Genomic DNA, 17,826 nt, shown 5'->3' with positions numbered 1-17,826 from the left:
TAAAATTCAGACACTTACAGAAATATTGTTTTTTTTAAATATTTGGTAATAAATTTGATCAGCATACTTTTAGTTCATATTTTAACATTTCCTTGGAAGATATTGACATTTTTTCTTCACTAGCCGCTTCAACTTATTCTACAGATTTTCGATAGGGTTCAAATCAAGCGATAGAGATAGTGGTTGCGAAACTTTTGGGCAATTGTAAAATAAATATTCCTGCACATCGCCTGCCTCATGTCAATCAATCCGAAATTGTTATCTTGGCAAAACCTAGATGTACTTGACATTCACATTTCCACCGTATTTTTGCGTGTTGCGCCACATATTCATGTCCATTATATTATTAACAAATACTACTTAAGCTGGTCCAAATATACGCTCTCATGCTGCGCCAAATTCACATTTTTGTTTCTACACACCATCCTTCGCCGTTCTGGTAATGCCACCAAGCGTGGGGTGGACTTAATGAGGACGGAGTGTTCTAACATTGCTACAGCTATGTGCGGGATATAGCGTGAAGCTCAAAAAAGAATTATGTAGTTCATTCCCCTGCATCCACGAATCCACAGCCATAACATTGGCAGTCTGACACTGCCCCACCACACAGAGACTTAGAAGAAGCAAATATGACTTTACTCTAAAGCCCCACTTTGTCTCGTCAAAACGAAAAATGAAAATAATTTATTTCCCCAGCCGGGAATTAAGATCACAACCATGGCATTTAGAGTCACACGTTATCTCACTGTACTACGATGACTTGATCATAAATATTGTAGATATCTAATTTACTTTTGTTCCTTGTATGAATATCATTTTGTCAACTTCTTATCAACAAAGCAATTTTCCAAGTAAATACCAAAATCAATTAAAAACTATACGCTTGATTAAAAATGACACAGGTATTTCTTGTTTTTTTATTAGCATTTCTGAACAGTATGCGCTAAATGCTTGAGAAAATGACTTAATACAAAATAAAAATATGTTTAAAATAATCATATTCTTTTATATTGTTGGATGTATACATTCTAATAGTGAAGAAATTAACGAGAAGTACATCGATTTATTGCCAGAAGCTGAGAAACAAGAATTTCTAAATCGAATAGCAAGAAGGATTTTAGAAGGTATTCAAAGTGATGACACACCAAATGAATCACATATTGAAATTACCGACGACCAATTGGACCAACATCACGCATACGTACAGCATATTATTAACCAAGAATCTGAAAATTTAAGAAATAAAGAGAGTAAAGAATCAAGTAGAACTAATGAGAATAATTATGTAGACTATAGTTTGCGTGGGGGTAAAAGAGAAAAAAGAAAAAATGATGAAAATATAGAAACTACACCTGAGCCCATCTACAGTGTTATTCCAGTCAAAACTATATACGAAGATTATGACACTATTTCAAAACCAAAAAAATACAATATATCAATGAGTAGCGATAATCATGAGAACACCGAAATAAAATCTCAAATTGATGATAACCAGGAAAATGAAGAATTGCATTCAGTCGATACTGTGGGTGGTGACGTTTTGAACATTAATAGTACGAATTTAAAAGATGGGAATGAATTAAGTTATATTAAAACGACAGATACTAACGATTTTGAACTTCATACAAACGACAACACAACGAGTGATAATGCTGATTATGAAATAACAACAGTAACAACATCAACAAATATTAATAGTAATTTTAGTAATAAAACGAAAAGAAAATCTCAAAAACTCAATCAAACCTTAGACCGAGAAAGTTCTAATAAAAAGAAAATGACACTAACTACAGATAATATTATTGATTTAGTTTCTCCAGAAGCTAAAACAAGTAATATAGATAAAGTTCGAGATGATGACTCGACTGTACTAACTACTGACATGACTAACAGAGGCAATGAAACAAGAAATGGCAAAACCATCTTCCAAAGAAGTGGCACAAATTTAGATGAAACACTTAGTTTTGCAAATATTGATGAAGTTCTTCAAACTTCAACTTCAATTTCTATGTCAAATATACCTAAAGATGTAATTGCAACTACTGAAAAAAACGAAAATGAAAATAAGAATACTTATACAAGTACTGATAATATATTAGAAACAGACTTTAAACTACAAAATAATTCTACAGAAAGTTTTGAATTTAAGCCTAAATTCAGGGACGAAATAGTTTCATCTAAAGAAGAAAGAAAAAGTCATAAAGAAGAATATGTAGTATATGAAGTTGGTAAGTCTATTTGCTTATATAGTCTATTGCGTTATAAGTTTGGCACATTTGTATTTTATTGCATATAAAGCTTATGTTAATATACATATATTCAAAGCTTTACTAAATTATTTATATATATAAATTTTCTCCAGTTGGTTAAAAGATATATTAAGGCTTTGAACTCTGTATTTTAACAAGATATATATCTTTTAATGTTATGATTGAATCTTCTCTGGAGTATGCCTGAAATAAAATATAAATTGCAGCACCAGGAACCCCTCCATTTATCAATAGTAAGAATTTAACAGGACAAAACTTAGACGAACCAAGCCAACAAAATTATGTGCCAGTATATAATTTTGCACCAGAAAATGCATATTTTAAGCCTATTGTCAGATATGGACCAGAAACTAGCGAAAAAAATAATGTTGAACGTACACAGGCACAAAACAAGAAACATTTTAATTTAGTTCCGACAAATAGATTTTTTGGTAATATAAAAAAATATCCCTTTCCATCAAACGGAAATTATCCAAACGGACAGTTATACCCATATTATAATTTTTTAAAACCAAAAATAGTAAAACCAAAGAATATTTATTACAATCCTTACGATTATTTAGACGAGGAATATGATACTGGACAATTTCAACGACTAAATATGAAAAACGTTAGAAACATTGAAGGTTTCCCCAATTCGGATGAAGAAGATCATCCAGTTAATAGTATGCATAAAAGCAACACAGCAAAGGATCATATCAGTGCTGTCAGAAATTTAATGTACCTTCAAAACATTTTTGGTCCCTTAGCTGAAGTACAGAGAAAATCTGTCCAAAGTGGCAAAAAAAATAACATACACGTAAAACCGATAAAGCATAAATACCCAGCACATAAACATATAGCATTAGATTATTATTTTGAAAGAATGGATTCTGAAGGTGAAGATTTAATGGATTCTTTGGACATATCACAAGGATCCAAAACGGAAGTCATACATGTAGAAAGTATAAAGTCTAAATCTAATGTTAAAAGGAAAGATGAAATAAATAAGAGGAAATTTAAGAAATTCTTTAATTCAATGATAACTGTTCTAAGAGATATAATAAGGTTTGATAATGATGCTTTGAAACAATATGAGTGGTTGACAACGACTGTTGAATTGCAGGTTGCGATAAGAACACTTTTAGATATATTGTAAGTAAAAAACACTAACTCGGCATATTTGTATTTGATATTAACGTGAAAGAGTTGTGGTAAATTTATAATTCTCATTCATTTAAAAAAATTCTAGACTTTAATTTTTTTTAGCTTCCCGTTGTATCCTCGACATAGCAGAATAGGCAGAGGGAACTTGGGAATCTTGGGTTAAGACGCTCCGTTCCCATTAAGACACTTGATACTGTAACGCATGGCAAAGGCAAATAACGGCGTTAAGCTCCGCTATTCAACACGCAATGTCTATAGAATGGAGCGGAAAGTGGGGAACGAAGTATGTTAATACTAAGTTCCCTCTGCCTACCCTGCAGTGGGCGGGATACAGGTGAAGCTGATAAAAGATATAATTTGCAGAAACAATATAAAAAGCGGCGATCACGTCGATAAGAGTCATATGGAACTATTTAAATATACATTGTACCTTTATAAAATATCCAAAACAGAAGTAGAAGATCTAAATAAACAAAATGAAGATGATGACAGCATTTTTATTAAAGAAAGAAGTATTTTACCACATAATAGAAAAAGACACAGAATAAGACGACCGTTACAAATGTGGAAGGATTTTGTTCACTTCCTTAGAAATGAGAATGAAGTTAAAGTATTTAATAAGCTCAGTATTTTCTATGAATTTGAGGATCTTTTGGAAAATGTATTGAATAATTTATATAATGTAAGTTATTTTTATTTATTTATTTACGCGATATCTCGTAAAAAAATGTGTTTCTTAAAACTAGGTTCCCTGCTGCTGACGCTAATGACGAATATAAATAAGTTTTAAATTAAGTGTAGAATTTTAAATAATATACATTTTATTTTTTTTATTTCAGTATTAAAGTTTAGTTTTCAATATAATAAAATATATACCATTTTCAGCTTCACGAAGCAATAAAGAACGTTGCAACTATAACAACTTATAGCAGACAAAATTGGTTCATTGACTTGAAGCATATATTTTTAAATAAGGCTACAAAAAGGGATATCGGAGAAGTCATTCTCCATCTTTATCTTGCCCATCTTTTTCATGATGTAGAAAATTCTAGAAGTAGAATTGAAAGAGGTTATAAAAAGTTTATAAAGAATCATAATAACGAAGTGCAACAAGCAAAAGAAGATTTTGTGTTTATTTTGCTTGTTCTAGATAAATTAAATAAATTGTAAATAAATAATCAAAACAAATAAGAGTTTATAGAAAAAAGGAAAGGATTATGATTAGTTACAAACTGTACTTTGTTTTATTTTACAACTTTAACTGTTGTTCCTGTGTTTTGTTTCTTCGATTGTTTAAGTATATAAACTAAAATGCTTTCTGAGAACAATAATTAACCAGTAAAAATATTAAAAATGTAATATTAAATATCTTAACATGAAAAAAACAAGTTTTCTCCTTCTGTTGTACGCTTATATAGGTATATGGCTTTTTTATAAAATACATATTTTGAGGTTGTGGGCCTTTCAGTGTTTGACACCCTTAATTCTTTATTATTTTTCTCATTTATTTTCATTGTTTTCATTTGTTAAATTTTTTACCTAAATAGATTATTATTAAATACGGCATTTTTATGAAATTGCAGAAGAATCGTTTTTGAGCATATTCTAATTTACCTAAAGCAAAGTAATGTACTTAGACTTATACAAAATTATATAATCGACAAAAAATGATATATTTACGAAATAATTATACATAAATAAATATATAGCTATTTAACATAAAATGTCTGTAAAGTCTACGCCCATATATTGTAGGAAGACAATAAAATAATAAAGGCAATATTCAAACAACATTTTATTCTATACTTAATCTAAATACAATACATTTGGTGCAAACATAATAATACAAATAATTTAAAAAACTAAAATCACATCATAACTAATAAACATATTAAAGGTATTTATAATAAAAAAAATATTTCTTATGTATGTTGTGGACCACGTAATTAAATAATGTCTTAGTTATAATGCCCGGATATTACGAATAATAATAATAATAATAGCGATCTATATTGGGAAACCGATAAATCCTATCCTATCCTATTAATATTATAAATGTGAATTTTTGTGAGAGTGGATGTTTGTTCCACTTTCACGAAACTACTGGACCAATTTAGATGAAATTTTACAGTGATATAGCTTATACATCAGAATAATAGTTACAATTTACAATTTTTTTTATAATTTGGCAATAATATAAAATTAAAAGTAAGCGAAGCAGGCGAAGCCGCGTTTGGGTAGCTAGTTATTATCTAAGCTTAATAATTGTTTGTCACATTGTCTGGTAGATGTGTATTGCTACGTTATCATTAATTGTTTAAGTAAAGGTATATCTATTAGTTGTTACCTTGGTCCAAAACGTTTACTGTTATTTATAAAAATAAATTATTAAAATTGGATTTCTTTATTCAATTTTTCTCGATCTGGTAACAAGACGACACTTTCCACACTTTCCGCCGCATTCTGAAGGCGAGACTCAACGCCGAAATATTCTATACATTTTGTAAAGCTGGATAATTTATTTGGACGAATGCACTAGTCTCAGGAACTATCGATCGAGCCTATAGCCTATTGAGCTACGACCAATGATTATTGAGACTTTCCAGAGGACTAATCTCAGATTCATTAGAAGAAGCCGCATATAAAAACTAGTATGTACTAGTATGTTTATACTTACTCGTATAAACATTTTTTTCTGATTTTATAATTTCTTAAATACTTTGGTTCACTTTTAAATATCTAATATATATATATATATATATATATATTATAAAAATATACCTAAATTTAATGTTAAACTACGCTTCCGTTTCCAAATCAGCCTCAATCTCTTCAGGAGTCCTTAGATCGATGGCGAAACGTTTTTTAGTGATTGGCGGTCGCTCATCTAATTCGGCAGCTGAAAAATAGTAATAAATATATTATTTTTTCAAATTGTTATTACAATTCACGATTAATTAATTTTATTAATTATGATTTTTGCACAAGCAAATTATCATTTGTAAATACATTATTAATGTAGGTATTATTTAACTTGTATATGCTGCATTTTCCTTTGGTCGGGAAAATTCTAGAAAGGTCTAATATAATCCTAGAGAAAAATTTTAATCTAGAAAGAGAACTCGATGTTTTTGATTTGACCATGTTGACGATCCTAAGTCCTACCAATCCATTATAAATGTGAAAGTTTGTGAGGATGGATATTTGTTCCAGTTTCACATAAAACCCACTGAATTGATTTAGATGAAACTTTACAGTAGTATAGTCTTGTTGCCTGATCTAGAAAAATCATTTATTGTGGATATCGAAGGAAACGACGGCCTTGTTTCATTATAAATATTTACTATATACCTGGCGTTACTTGCATTTCTTTAACTCTTCGAGAATAATCCTGGAAGGCAGCCGCTAACGAATATGTTAATCTTCTCGCAGCATTTCTGTAAAAAAATAAGTTAGTCAGAATTTTCACCCAATTTTATAACAATGTTTGTTGAGTGGCGTAGCTCAACGCTATTTCCCGGATTGCAGATTGAATCCACATCTATCGTATATAGAATATTAGGCAAAGGAATCATAGTGTTAAGACACTCCGTACCTTACTTTCCACCTATTTTTAAGACACTGATTGATAAGTGGCGGAACTCAACGCCACGATTTGTCTTGCTATCAGAGCGAGGGTTTATAGTCAGAAGATGGGCCTTTAATATTAAGTAAGTATATATATTTTGCAATAACACTGTAATACGACTAGCCATTATCATTAAATCTTATCGTCTCTTAGGAAAGATAATATTTCTTAGATAACTCATATGAGAATGAGGTCGAAATACTTTATCAAGAAAAACTTAATATTTTGCAAGAGCTATTGAGATATTTGTGTGAAAGTAACAAATACTAGTTGCCGCCTGCAACTTCGTTTACTTCATCACGCAACCGTAAAATATCTATTTTTCCGTTCCTTAAGATATTTAGGCCCATATGTATAAACCGCTCTCAACTCTGAGTTTGATATAGAGATGCCGTTTAAATAATTTATAGATGAAAACGGATCCTAAGGTAGATCTCAGAGGTAGAGCGATTTACGAATGCAGATCTTATTGCTCCCTAGACTACCTAACCTATCTACATGGTAAATTTTTACTTTCTAGTAGTTTCGTCTTCGTCAGATATGTGTAGATTTTACGCATGTTACTAATTTATTAAAAAAATGGAGGCCGGTTTGGCGCAACGTTTTTTAATGTTTAACAACTAGTTGGAAGATGGGAAACGCAGTGTCTTAACACTAGGTTCCCTTTTCCTATCCTGCTATGTGTGATACAGTGTAAGGTGATTAGATACTCTGTTTTCCAAGCATTACCCAATTCTGTCATATTCGGATGGACAATGGAGAAATACGAATCGTAAGGATGGAGCTACGAATAGCCTAATAATATGAAAAAAGTTAAAAATTTGGGAGAACTTACCTAGATTCACATACAAACGCGTGGCACTCAAAAGGATTTAAGCCCTTGACATCAGCGTTATCCTTCACTATGATCATGGAAAAGACCCTCGTGTACACCAGGTCCTGGACCCCGTAGGAGATGGACTCGATGTTGAAGAAGACGGCCATATTCTCAAATTCATTCTTGATACCTTGGTTGACTGTCTCCAAGTGTACGCCGTCGACTGTTATTGTTAGTTTCACTATTGGTAGAATTTCTCCTGGAAAATTAAAATGATTTATGATAGTAAAAAATGATTGATTGATTGATATTGTTCAGATGAAAGACTTGTTCACGATGGTTGTGGATTCAATTTCTCCTAGTAAATATTTAAATTTATTAATTAAAGTTCCTTTGGTAAAAAAAATGTGTCAGTAAAAAATGAAGAAAAAATTTTCGATAATTTAATTTAACATGTGAAACAGAACACAAATCCAACTCGCGGGAATATTCAGGGCGAGTTTTAAAATTAATGTAAATGGTTTTTCAGGTGACAGAAGTTTATAAATAGAGTAGAAAATGGAGTGAATTATAACTAAATGTCTCGTCTCTCTTGATAGTAGATATCTTTATGACATTTATATATTTTTCATACCTGGCGGTAGAGCCTTAGCTGCCGCTACCATTAGGTCCACGGGTTTTCTTGTGTGTTTGATACCCCATAGACCTCTTGCATCACTCTGTCCTAGATACTTAACCTGGAAATTATACATTTTATTATGAAATCTATACTTAATATAAAGTTCCGGAGTGTATATGGTTGAACGCACATATCTCAAAAAAATGTGTTGGTTTGTTAATTAATCGAGGATTTTTTTTACATAATGTTAAGACACTCCTTTCCCCATTAAGATACTTTCGATCCCCCAAAACTAAGTGAACCTACGACTTCCCGTCAGTAAACACCAACCACTGTACAATACGAGTAAAACTCTCATATAAATGTTAGTCATGGCTTTATAGTGGTAATAATTTAATGGAAACACCATAGCGCTCTCGAACATTCCGTTGTAAATTGGAGCGATGCGACCGGATGTGACGTCACTGAAGCAATTATTATGGCCCCTACATGGCTACGTATATGGAAAGTGTCTGTATAATAATATACATAATTTATATTCGTGGCTTTACTTGTAAAGCCTATTTAAATGTAACGTTTCGCTTTTGAGCTTCATGCTGTATAACGCCTATAGCAGGGTAGGACAGAGAACCTAATTATTACGAAACATTGCGTGTTGAGTGGCGGAACCAAACGCCGCGCTATTTCTTTTTATCAGGGCGAGGAAATGAAAATAACCATAATTTAAAGGAATACTACAGTTCAGTTATAACTGTACACCTACCCGCTGCCTACTCAGCTAAATGCAGAATACAGCAACGTCTCAGAAAGCTGAACGGTGCGTGGAGAACGTAGTGTCTTAACACTAAGCTCCCTCTGCCTACCCTACCATGTGTGAAGCTACCTGCTTTGATTATAGTTTATATTAGATAACGCAACTTTTCCTTGGTCAGATATAATATGAAGTTGATGACTTCCCTATGAGTTCCCGCACAGCTTGTATGTAGCTTATATCATAGTTTTATTACGTATTCGATGATATTTGTTAAATATAAGTAATCGTGACATTTCATAGATTGTGGGTTCAGTAGGAATATGTTAAAAACGTCGGCCAAATGTGAGTCGGTCGGTGAAAACAAAGTGATGCTATAAGGGTCCAGTTTTTACCTTTGCAACGGTGGTACGGAAGCCTAAGAAACTTAATAATGACAAGTAAATTTTATTTATAATTTAGAAGTTATCTCTTGTTGAGTGACTGAGCTCAATGTCGTTTAGCTATAGGTATTACATTTTATTTAAATATATAAAAAACTTGAATGTGGTGGGATTTCATCACTCTTTGGGAAATAGGATTCCGCCAGCGCGGCCGCCACGGCGTCAATATGCAAATTCATTTAGACATATTGTTATACATTCATACAAAAACAGCTGGGTAAATTTAGATGTTTGTCATACACATATATATAATTTTCGCGCGTCGTAATTAAACGCACAGGTTCTAGAGAATGGATTATTACCATTTTCTCGCTCTCACTAAAGACAGAACGCGGCGTTTAGATCCACTACTCAACAGGAATGTCTGGAATTCGAGTTGGACATTTTTTTGGCTTATCGTTCTATCTCGCACATAGCAGATTAGGTAGAGGGAACTTGGATATTTAGTGTTAAGACACTCCGTTCCCATTAAAACACTTCGATTCTCTACTTTCAGTTGAATTCTGGAGGCATGTGTTAAGTGGCGAAACTCAACGCCGCGCTTTGCCTCGTTACTGAAGACATGAGTAGATAATTAAATTTCAGATCCAGATTTTGAAATTTTCAACCAAAATTACAGGCAGGTGGTAGTATATTACTAAAGTACTTTAATTTAAATTGCAGTAGATGAACAATAGTGTCAAAATGGTTGACCTCTACAAATCTCTGTCCGTTGTTACACGGTCTGTTAGATATGATGGTAGCGTTGAGTTTATTTCATATGTTTTATGCTATTTTGTATACGAAAAGTCTAATATTTCGTACTATTTTGAAGAGATGGCAGGAAAATAGTGTTATGACACTCCGTTCTCTCCTTTTTAACTTTTGTCTGTTTAGATTAGTTTGTATCCCGGATATAGCAGGTTAGCCAAAGGAGATCTAGTGTTAAGACATATTATTCCCCACAAATATCGAGATATTGCGTGTAGATTGGTGAAACTCAACGCCGCGCTTTCTCTTGTTACCAGTGCGAGGAAATGGAAGTTATTCATTCCTCCGAATGGGTATCCCAACCTCAGTTGAGTACACTACATTTCGCCAATGTCACGTTGAATGGAAAACACAAAAGAAAATTGACCGCTGGGGAAGTTGCTAGCTGTACACAATTATGGAAAAATAATCATCAACCATAAATTTGACTATGACAGCCTGGTGAATCAACAGGTAAAAGTCAAATACTTATTTAGAAAAGGGAACATTTTATGAGCCAAAAATTGGACGATTCCCGAGAGGCGCGGGTTCAAGTCCCGTTACGTTTAAATTTATTTAATAATGTTTTCTAAATAAATATTTTTCTTTCTAAACACTTTAAAAAGGTAAAAGTCACATTATTAAAAAGTAAATGTAAATAAATACATGCATATATGTAATTGTAATTAGCATTCCAACGTATCTACACAATTTTCGTAATTGTTCCGCTCTGCATGCGTGGAAGCCTTACAAAATATATTATTGAAACACATATCTAGGCTCAACTCTTAATTAAGACAACAGCTTCACGCTCTTTCCCGCACAGCTGGGTAAGCGGAGGGAACTTAGTGTCGATAAACTACTCGTAGGTTTTCTATTTTCCTCATACTGTTAGATATAAGAGTAAATAAAAAAATATTATAATTTTGTTGCTTAGAAGCCAGTAGTAGCGATAGCGTGCGACTCTAAGCGCGACAGATTGTGGGGTCGATTCCACTTCAGCAAATTAAATATTAAATATTTTCATTTCGTCGCTCTGGTAACGAGACCAACCGCGGCGTTCAGTTCCGCCACTCTATAAGCAATGCCTCCAGAATTAGGAAAGTGGGAAACGGTAGTGTCTTAATGGAAGTGGAGTGTCATAACACTAGGTGCCCATTTTCTTTATCTATTAATTTAATAAATTAACTTATTGATAACACTTATCTACTATCAGTTTAATGTTATCATCTACTGTACAGTAGTATCACATTCTTATCATTCTGTAAAATAAAGAAATCTTTCTTTAACTGATTCATTTTTTATAACAGAAAGTGTTACTCGTATATTGATAACTAGCTTTTACCAGCGGATTCACCCGGAAACTTAAGGTGGTGCGTGAGGAACGGAGTGCTATAGCGCTAGGTTCCCAGGTTCCCTCTGCCTACCCTGCTCTGTACGGGGTACGGCGTTAAGCAAATGTAAACTTACTTGAAATGTCATCGGCAGATCTGTCGCCGTGACGGGTCCTTCGTGGTCCGCCATATTTAAATTTTCATAATATTCTTTTTAATCTTCAAATCATTTTGTCTGGAATAAAAAATAAGATAATATAATTTTAACATTGTATATTGGTAATAGCCAGGGGCAACCTCCCAGAACATAGTATCGATGATTCTGGAGGAAGGTCCCGTACGAAGCCTAAGGAACCCCGCATAGGAGGAGGGTATATATGTAGATTGTAGAGATTGATGTCAGTGGACGAGGCGTAGCACTGCCCCACTAGGGAGTCTGTGTGTAGTCCGTCCAGGCGTAGGGAACACGTCTGGCTGTAAACACAGTCGTTATAGGTGCGATCTCAATTTTAGGAAATATATTATTTTTAATTAGTGTCTGTAACCTTGTGTCAAGAGTCAAGACACTTTATATTACCAGAGCGAGAAGTTCAGGATTAGAACCTGTGATCTTCGAAGAACAGATACGAGTCTTAAATAATTTAATTCCGTTAATATACAAATTGTTATTTGTGCATTGTTTCAATAGTTAGGTTTCGTTTTAATAAAACAAAGGCGTCTCTTATCACCTGTTATCAACAACCTTGACGGATATACCTGTGTGTTATGTATTTATAAAGCGATGGTAATTTTAGTATTCATGTTTTTATTTAAAACTGTGTTATAAAAATTTACACTATTCATCTAAGGTACAAGTGCGTAGTAATGGGTTCAATTTAAGAAAAACGTAAATCAGTATTTTTTTGTTGTTATTAGAGTATCTCAAAAGAAATTCGTATTTTTTATCCGTCTGTCCGTCCATCGATGTCATTTATCTCGAGATGTCAAAACCTATACAGTACTTCCCGTGAACCCACAATTATGAAATTTGGCACGAGGGTGAGGTGAAAAAAAAGTAAAAATGAAGTGAAAAATCCGAAAAGTTACTATACCTATACAAAAATTATTACATTTGTATTTGTTATTCATTTTATACAAAATATATAATCAATACTCACCTAAAATTGTGAAATTTAGCAACAAGTGAAAACTTACAGTACAAATAAACATATTTCTTTTCAGCCTAGTGTATGGTTTACAAAGAAATATTTTTGTGGCCATTGCAATGCAGTGTTGGTGTACATGGTAATTGCGGGTTCAATTCTTAACATATTTGAAATTAGTAGCCTTAATCATATTTTTTTTCATAATATTTTCCGATAAATAAAAAAAATATCCACTGGAAATTTAAATATTTTCAAACAATATTTTTAAAAAACATATGTTAAATACACATAGGCACATTATAATTTTTTGTACAAAAAGGATCCTGCGAACACCGCCCTACACTTGTTTGCCAATCAAACACCTGTTACCAAACGGTCACACCGTATGTCGGTGACGTAACACTCGTATATTTTGACAGGTGTTTTTTTAAATATTTGTTTTGAAGGAGAGCGTTATAGCATAAAATTGATAGTTTAAAAGACGTTAGTACAAAGACAGCGTTAGCCCGTTCGATTTCCGCGTATTTAACTTTTAAATACGTATCCGTTCACACGTGACAGTGAACTAGGTACTTTTATTTCCCCACTTTGGTAAGTTAGAGTGTTTGCCACTCAACGAGCAAAGTAGCCAATGCGGGTGTAGCGTAGGGAACAGAGTGTCTTAACACTCTTTTCTGGTCTCACATGGTTATACGCAGGTACAGTGTAAAAACTAAAAAATAATTATAAGACGTTATCACGTCAAAAGAAGCAAGGACTATTAGGTTCTGGCTATGTAACATAATGCAGCAGTTGCATAAAGAGAAAACTTAAACTAAACAGCGTTAAAAACTAACATTATATTACGTTTGAATAATAATTATCAAGGATTTCCTTGAGTTTCTATCTTGCTATTAAAGTAAGAAATATGTAGGTATTTATTATACATACGACCAATAATACCTTATACCTAACAAAAACATTATTCTCAGGGTTAAGTTCCGCCACTGAACGTAGGGTGGTAGGGTAGGGGAAGGATTTGTTTTTTGCTTGTTAGTTTTTCTACAGTCAGATTTTGTTTTCTTATATTTACTTTTTATTTATTATTAATTATTGGCTTAATTGGTGGACAGCTTCAAAAGAGGAAAACTTTTATTACAGTGGTATTCGAGTTCATTTAGAAAAATTAGAAAAAATACTAGCTAGCGATGAGCAATATTTCTAATAAAAAACCCGCTAAGGTCGGACCAGCCCACCGAGGGATCCGTACCAATTTCAGAACTGTAGATCAACGGAAAACACAATTTATAAACGATGATAAAACGAAATCCTTATAAGATTATTTTGTTGTCAGTCCGTCCGTCCGTCTGCCTGCCTGTCATCAGGCTTTATCTCAGGAACACTTGGAGTTATTGGGTTGAAATTCAAACCATATACTGAGATCTACGGTCCCTTCCTGAAAAAATCGTATTTTTTTACATTTACTTAAAAAAATATGGAAACGCGTATTTCGACACTATAAAGGGAATCAAAATTAATAAGGTACTTCCGGTTGACCTAGAATTATTACATATGGCAGCTAGCATCTATAGAATAGGTAGTACTAGTTTACAAAAAAAATCTTAAAATCAAACTTAAGCAGCTGTCTACAGCTAACTTCAGGGAGGCCACGACTTGTTGGCCGTACTGTACCTAGACAATTGACATTACTTGTTTTTGCTTGCATATTTGTCTATCACTTGTAATTTATCGTCTACTTTTCCACTAACAGCGAAATGACGTTATACGCTATCATCACAAGTAAATCCTGTTATCAGTGCACTGATAACAATCATGTCTAGTTGTTTTATGTAGAAAATGGCTTTATAATCTAACATTTCTTTTATTCCTTTTTCATTAGATATTAGATATCGGTGGGCAACAAAGACAAAGAGCAGCGTTCGGTTCCGCTACCTGTCACCCAATGCCACGAAAATTTATTGGAAAAACGGAACGGAGTTTCTTGAGACTTGTTTCTCCCTGCATACATAAATATATATCGTATATTGGGCTTTCTGCCGAATTTCTGAGATATTAAGTGTTGAGTGACGTAACTTAACACCGGCTATCAGAGTGGGGAAATGGAAATAAATTAAAAAATAATCTTTTACTTCGTTACTTTAGAAATGTATATTGTTTTTTGTACCTACATCTATAATACATGCGGGTTCGTTATGGAATCAACGAAGCGACTCTTAGGGTATTTCTACCCTTAAATGTCAAGCGTAACATTTTTTCTACATCAACATTTCTATTAATGAGAAAATTTTCAGTTTTTTAATATCTTCACGCCTTAACCCGCATATCTGGCACTAGTGTTAAGATAATAATATGCGTTGAAATCGAACCCACAACTGTCGTTAGAAACTATCCTACTGCGTCAGTATGGCCTCATACAGAGAATAATAAAACTGTTGAAATGTAGTTTTATTTATATACATACCTACTTGCTAATTTATCTGAAGGTCGGTAATTCAAACGCGAGTCGTCTTTAATAGAGACGATACATAATATTGAATAAATTTAATGTATAGCTATAATAATTTGCAACTTCGTATATAAATATAAAGGAAAAAACACCTCAAGGAGCAGTGGTGCAGTTTCTGACTGTATGTTCGATTATCGTGGGTTCAAGTTAAGGTCACTCGTGGCGCAGAGGCACAAACATGAGACTCTGAACGTGACATGTTGTGGATTCTATTCCTATTCGATGAAATGAAACATTTAATATTTTCATTTCTTCGTTTTGGTGACAGCAGCCACAAAGCAACTACATTCAAAAGCCATTCAACACGGCGGAAACTGGGGAACGAAATGTACTAATGGGAACGGATCTTAACACTATGTACCCAGGATCCCTCTGCCCAACCTGATATATTTAATCTTTAAAATATTGTCTGGGATTTACGCCCCTTTAATTACTACGTATAATATAAACTTACTTAAAAATACTAAGTTTCTGTCAATGTAATGAAATAAAATCAATATAATGAATGATACTCATTAAATCTATTCATCTGTAAACATTCAAATTGGATTACGGATTTCGATACGGTTTTCACTATTATTTACTAGAAAATAGAAGGTATAGCTTCACGCTGTATCTCATATATAGCAGGATAGTCAGAGGAACGTGTCAAAACACTCTGTTCCCCACTTTCTGTAATATTTTCGAGACATTTGCGTGTTCTGTGGTGGAACTCAATTCAAATCAATCTTATTGCCAGAGTGAAGAAATGAAAATAATTTATTACTTCGAGTGGGAATAGAACCCCACAACCGCCATACTTACAGTCAGCCGCTACCATGACGGCGTCAAAATTAAATAGAAAGAAAAACCAGTACAAACAAAAAGGATTGTATTTGTAAATGGGCGGGAAGGGAAGGACGGAGTGTCTTAACGCCTGGTTCCTTCTGCCTGTCTCATGAGTTACGTAAAACCAAAAAAACATAAAATAGATAAAAATAATCCATTTAGAATCACTTTGTATTGGGTTGCGGAACTTAACGCTGCATTAATCTTCCTAAATGAATAGAGACTTATAAAATATCCTTTTGAATTGGATTTGAACGTCATCCACTCAACCACCAATAGTCTCATGTAAATCTCAATGAAGGTACTATGGAATATATTTTAGTTTTTTTTTTTAAAGAAAAAAACTTATTTTAACAGATAGCTTATCACTTGATATAATAAACGTCACATGTTATAGATATAGATTATGTTACTTGAAATTAGTACAAACTATACTAAAATATAAAAAGTGGGAGGGATTTGTCACAATTAATTACCAATAATAGAAAAAATATATAATAACATATGCAACGCAAATACCAATTTGATATAAATCGATATGAACCCAAAACTGCTTAAAAAGCCATATTTAATAGCAAAAATAAAAAAATATGCAAAAATACATAAAATAAACACAAAAACTTACATTTTCACACAAAATAATACACAAAACACTACTATTTTCACACTAACTAGTCATTACACTGTAAGCCTTTGACACAAACCCTACAAAAAAAATAATAAACAATAAAAAAACCACGTCCACTCTTCAAGCCTATATGTTACTGAATACGTTGTTCTTAAATCTTAGCATGAACCGACCAAATTATATTGAACTTTCGAAAACAATACAAAAACCTCAATTTATGGGGTATTTTCTTTGATGCAGGGAGGTGAAGGAGGTCTTTTTAAATTAGTCGGTTTACCTTAATATTGCAAGGTTCTATGTAAAATAATTGAATGTAATTTAGACTTTATGTTAACGGGATAAAGTTTCAATTTGTGCTGTAATTTTTGTATATAACTTTGTTAATTGCGTTCACGTTGAGGTGAGTATGTGATAAGAGATACAGTATGTTTCATTTTTGTACATAATATTTTTATGATAAGTTTTTATAAACAAATATTAAACTTATTATATTTTTGAATAAATAAATAAATAATATAATAATATTAATTAATGCGTTATTTATATGCATATTTATTTATCATACCTTTTTTGTATAACTTTTAATAACAATTTGTTATATCTTTATTTAAAATTACACAACAACATATTGATTAAGTTCAAATTCAAATTCAAAAAACATTCTTATTAAAACTCAATTATTCTGAATTATAATTTTTACATTTTTTACCATATGACAGCAATTATAACATTTGCAAATTTGCAATGGATGGTTGGTGCTTGATGAGAAATTGCAATTATTATACATTTAATATACATTACAATATTAAATTCCAATTATTATACATTATGTATATATTTAATTAAATATAAAAAAAACGATATGGATATAAATAAACCCAAAGCAAAGTACACTGCACTTATAAATATGTTATGCAGTATCCAGAGTAGACGAAACCTAGTGCATTGACTGATAAATGTCGGAACTCAACGCCGAGATTTG

The 17,826-nt window shown here is 32.5% G+C and overlaps 2 protein-coding genes across 2 annotated transcripts; one reads left to right on the top strand and one right to left on the bottom strand.

Annotated features, from left to right (window-relative positions):
* The first annotated feature begins 982 nt into the window (after nt 1–982).
* Nucleotides 983–4,619, top strand: LOC146537126 (uncharacterized). Its single transcript, XM_085188172.1, has 6 exons — nt 983–1,697; nt 1,812–2,228; nt 2,477–3,404; nt 3,457–3,463; nt 3,754–4,098; nt 4,302–4,619. The coding sequence occupies exons 1-6, from the start codon at nt 983–985 to the stop codon at nt 4,584–4,586; spliced, it is 2,697 nt and encodes an 898-aa protein (XP_085044298.1). The 3' UTR covers nt 4,587–4,619.
* Nucleotides 4,620–5,198: 579 nt separating this feature from the next.
* On the bottom strand, nt 5,199–16,982 carry LOC146537125 (low density lipoprotein receptor adapter protein 1-A). Its single transcript, XM_085187739.1, has 6 exons — nt 16,842–16,982; nt 11,874–11,972; nt 8,496–8,598; nt 7,880–8,120; nt 6,768–6,853; nt 5,199–6,315 (listed from the first exon to the last, which is right to left on the bottom strand). Exons 2-6 carry the CDS (start codon nt 11,925–11,927, stop codon nt 6,215–6,217), a joined length of 585 nt encoding a protein of 194 aa, XP_085043865.1. The 5' UTR covers nt 11,928–11,972; nt 16,842–16,982; the 3' UTR covers nt 5,199–6,214.
* Nucleotides 16,983–17,826: the final 844 nt, after the last annotated feature.

This window comes from Heliconius melpomene, chromosome 7 (genome assembly GCF_056956725.1).
Source record: "Heliconius melpomene rosina isolate 202511_hmr_F chromosome 7, ASM5695672v1, whole genome shotgun sequence".
Classification (NCBI taxonomy): domain Eukaryota; kingdom Metazoa; phylum Arthropoda; class Insecta; order Lepidoptera; family Nymphalidae; genus Heliconius; species Heliconius melpomene.
Note: the sequence above shows the minus strand (reverse complement) of the source record. Positions and strands in the feature narration are given on the sequence as shown.

Coding starts and splice junctions, on each gene's coding strand:
- LOC146537126 (XM_085188172.1), top strand. CDS start 983: ATGTTTAAAATAATCATATTCTTTTATATTGTTGGATGTATACATTCT. Junction 2,229..2,476: donor ATATGTAGTATATGAAGTTG/GTAAGTCTATTT, acceptor TATAAATTGCAG/CACCAGGAACCCCTCCATTT. Junction 4,099..4,301: donor TATTGAATAATTTATATAAT/GTAAGTTATTTT, acceptor TACCATTTTCAG/CTTCACGAAGCAATAAAGAA.
- LOC146537125 (XM_085187739.1), bottom strand. CDS start 11,927: ATGGCGGACCACGAAGGACCCGTCACGGCGACAGATCTGCCGATGACA. Junction 8,599..11,873: donor ATCTGCCGATGACATTTCAA/GTAAGTTTACAT, acceptor TATAATTTCCAG/GTTAAGTATCTAGGACAGAG. Junction 8,121..8,495: donor AGCTAAGGCTCTACCGCCAG/GTATGAAAAATA, acceptor TTAATTTTCCAG/GAGAAATTCTACCAATAGTG.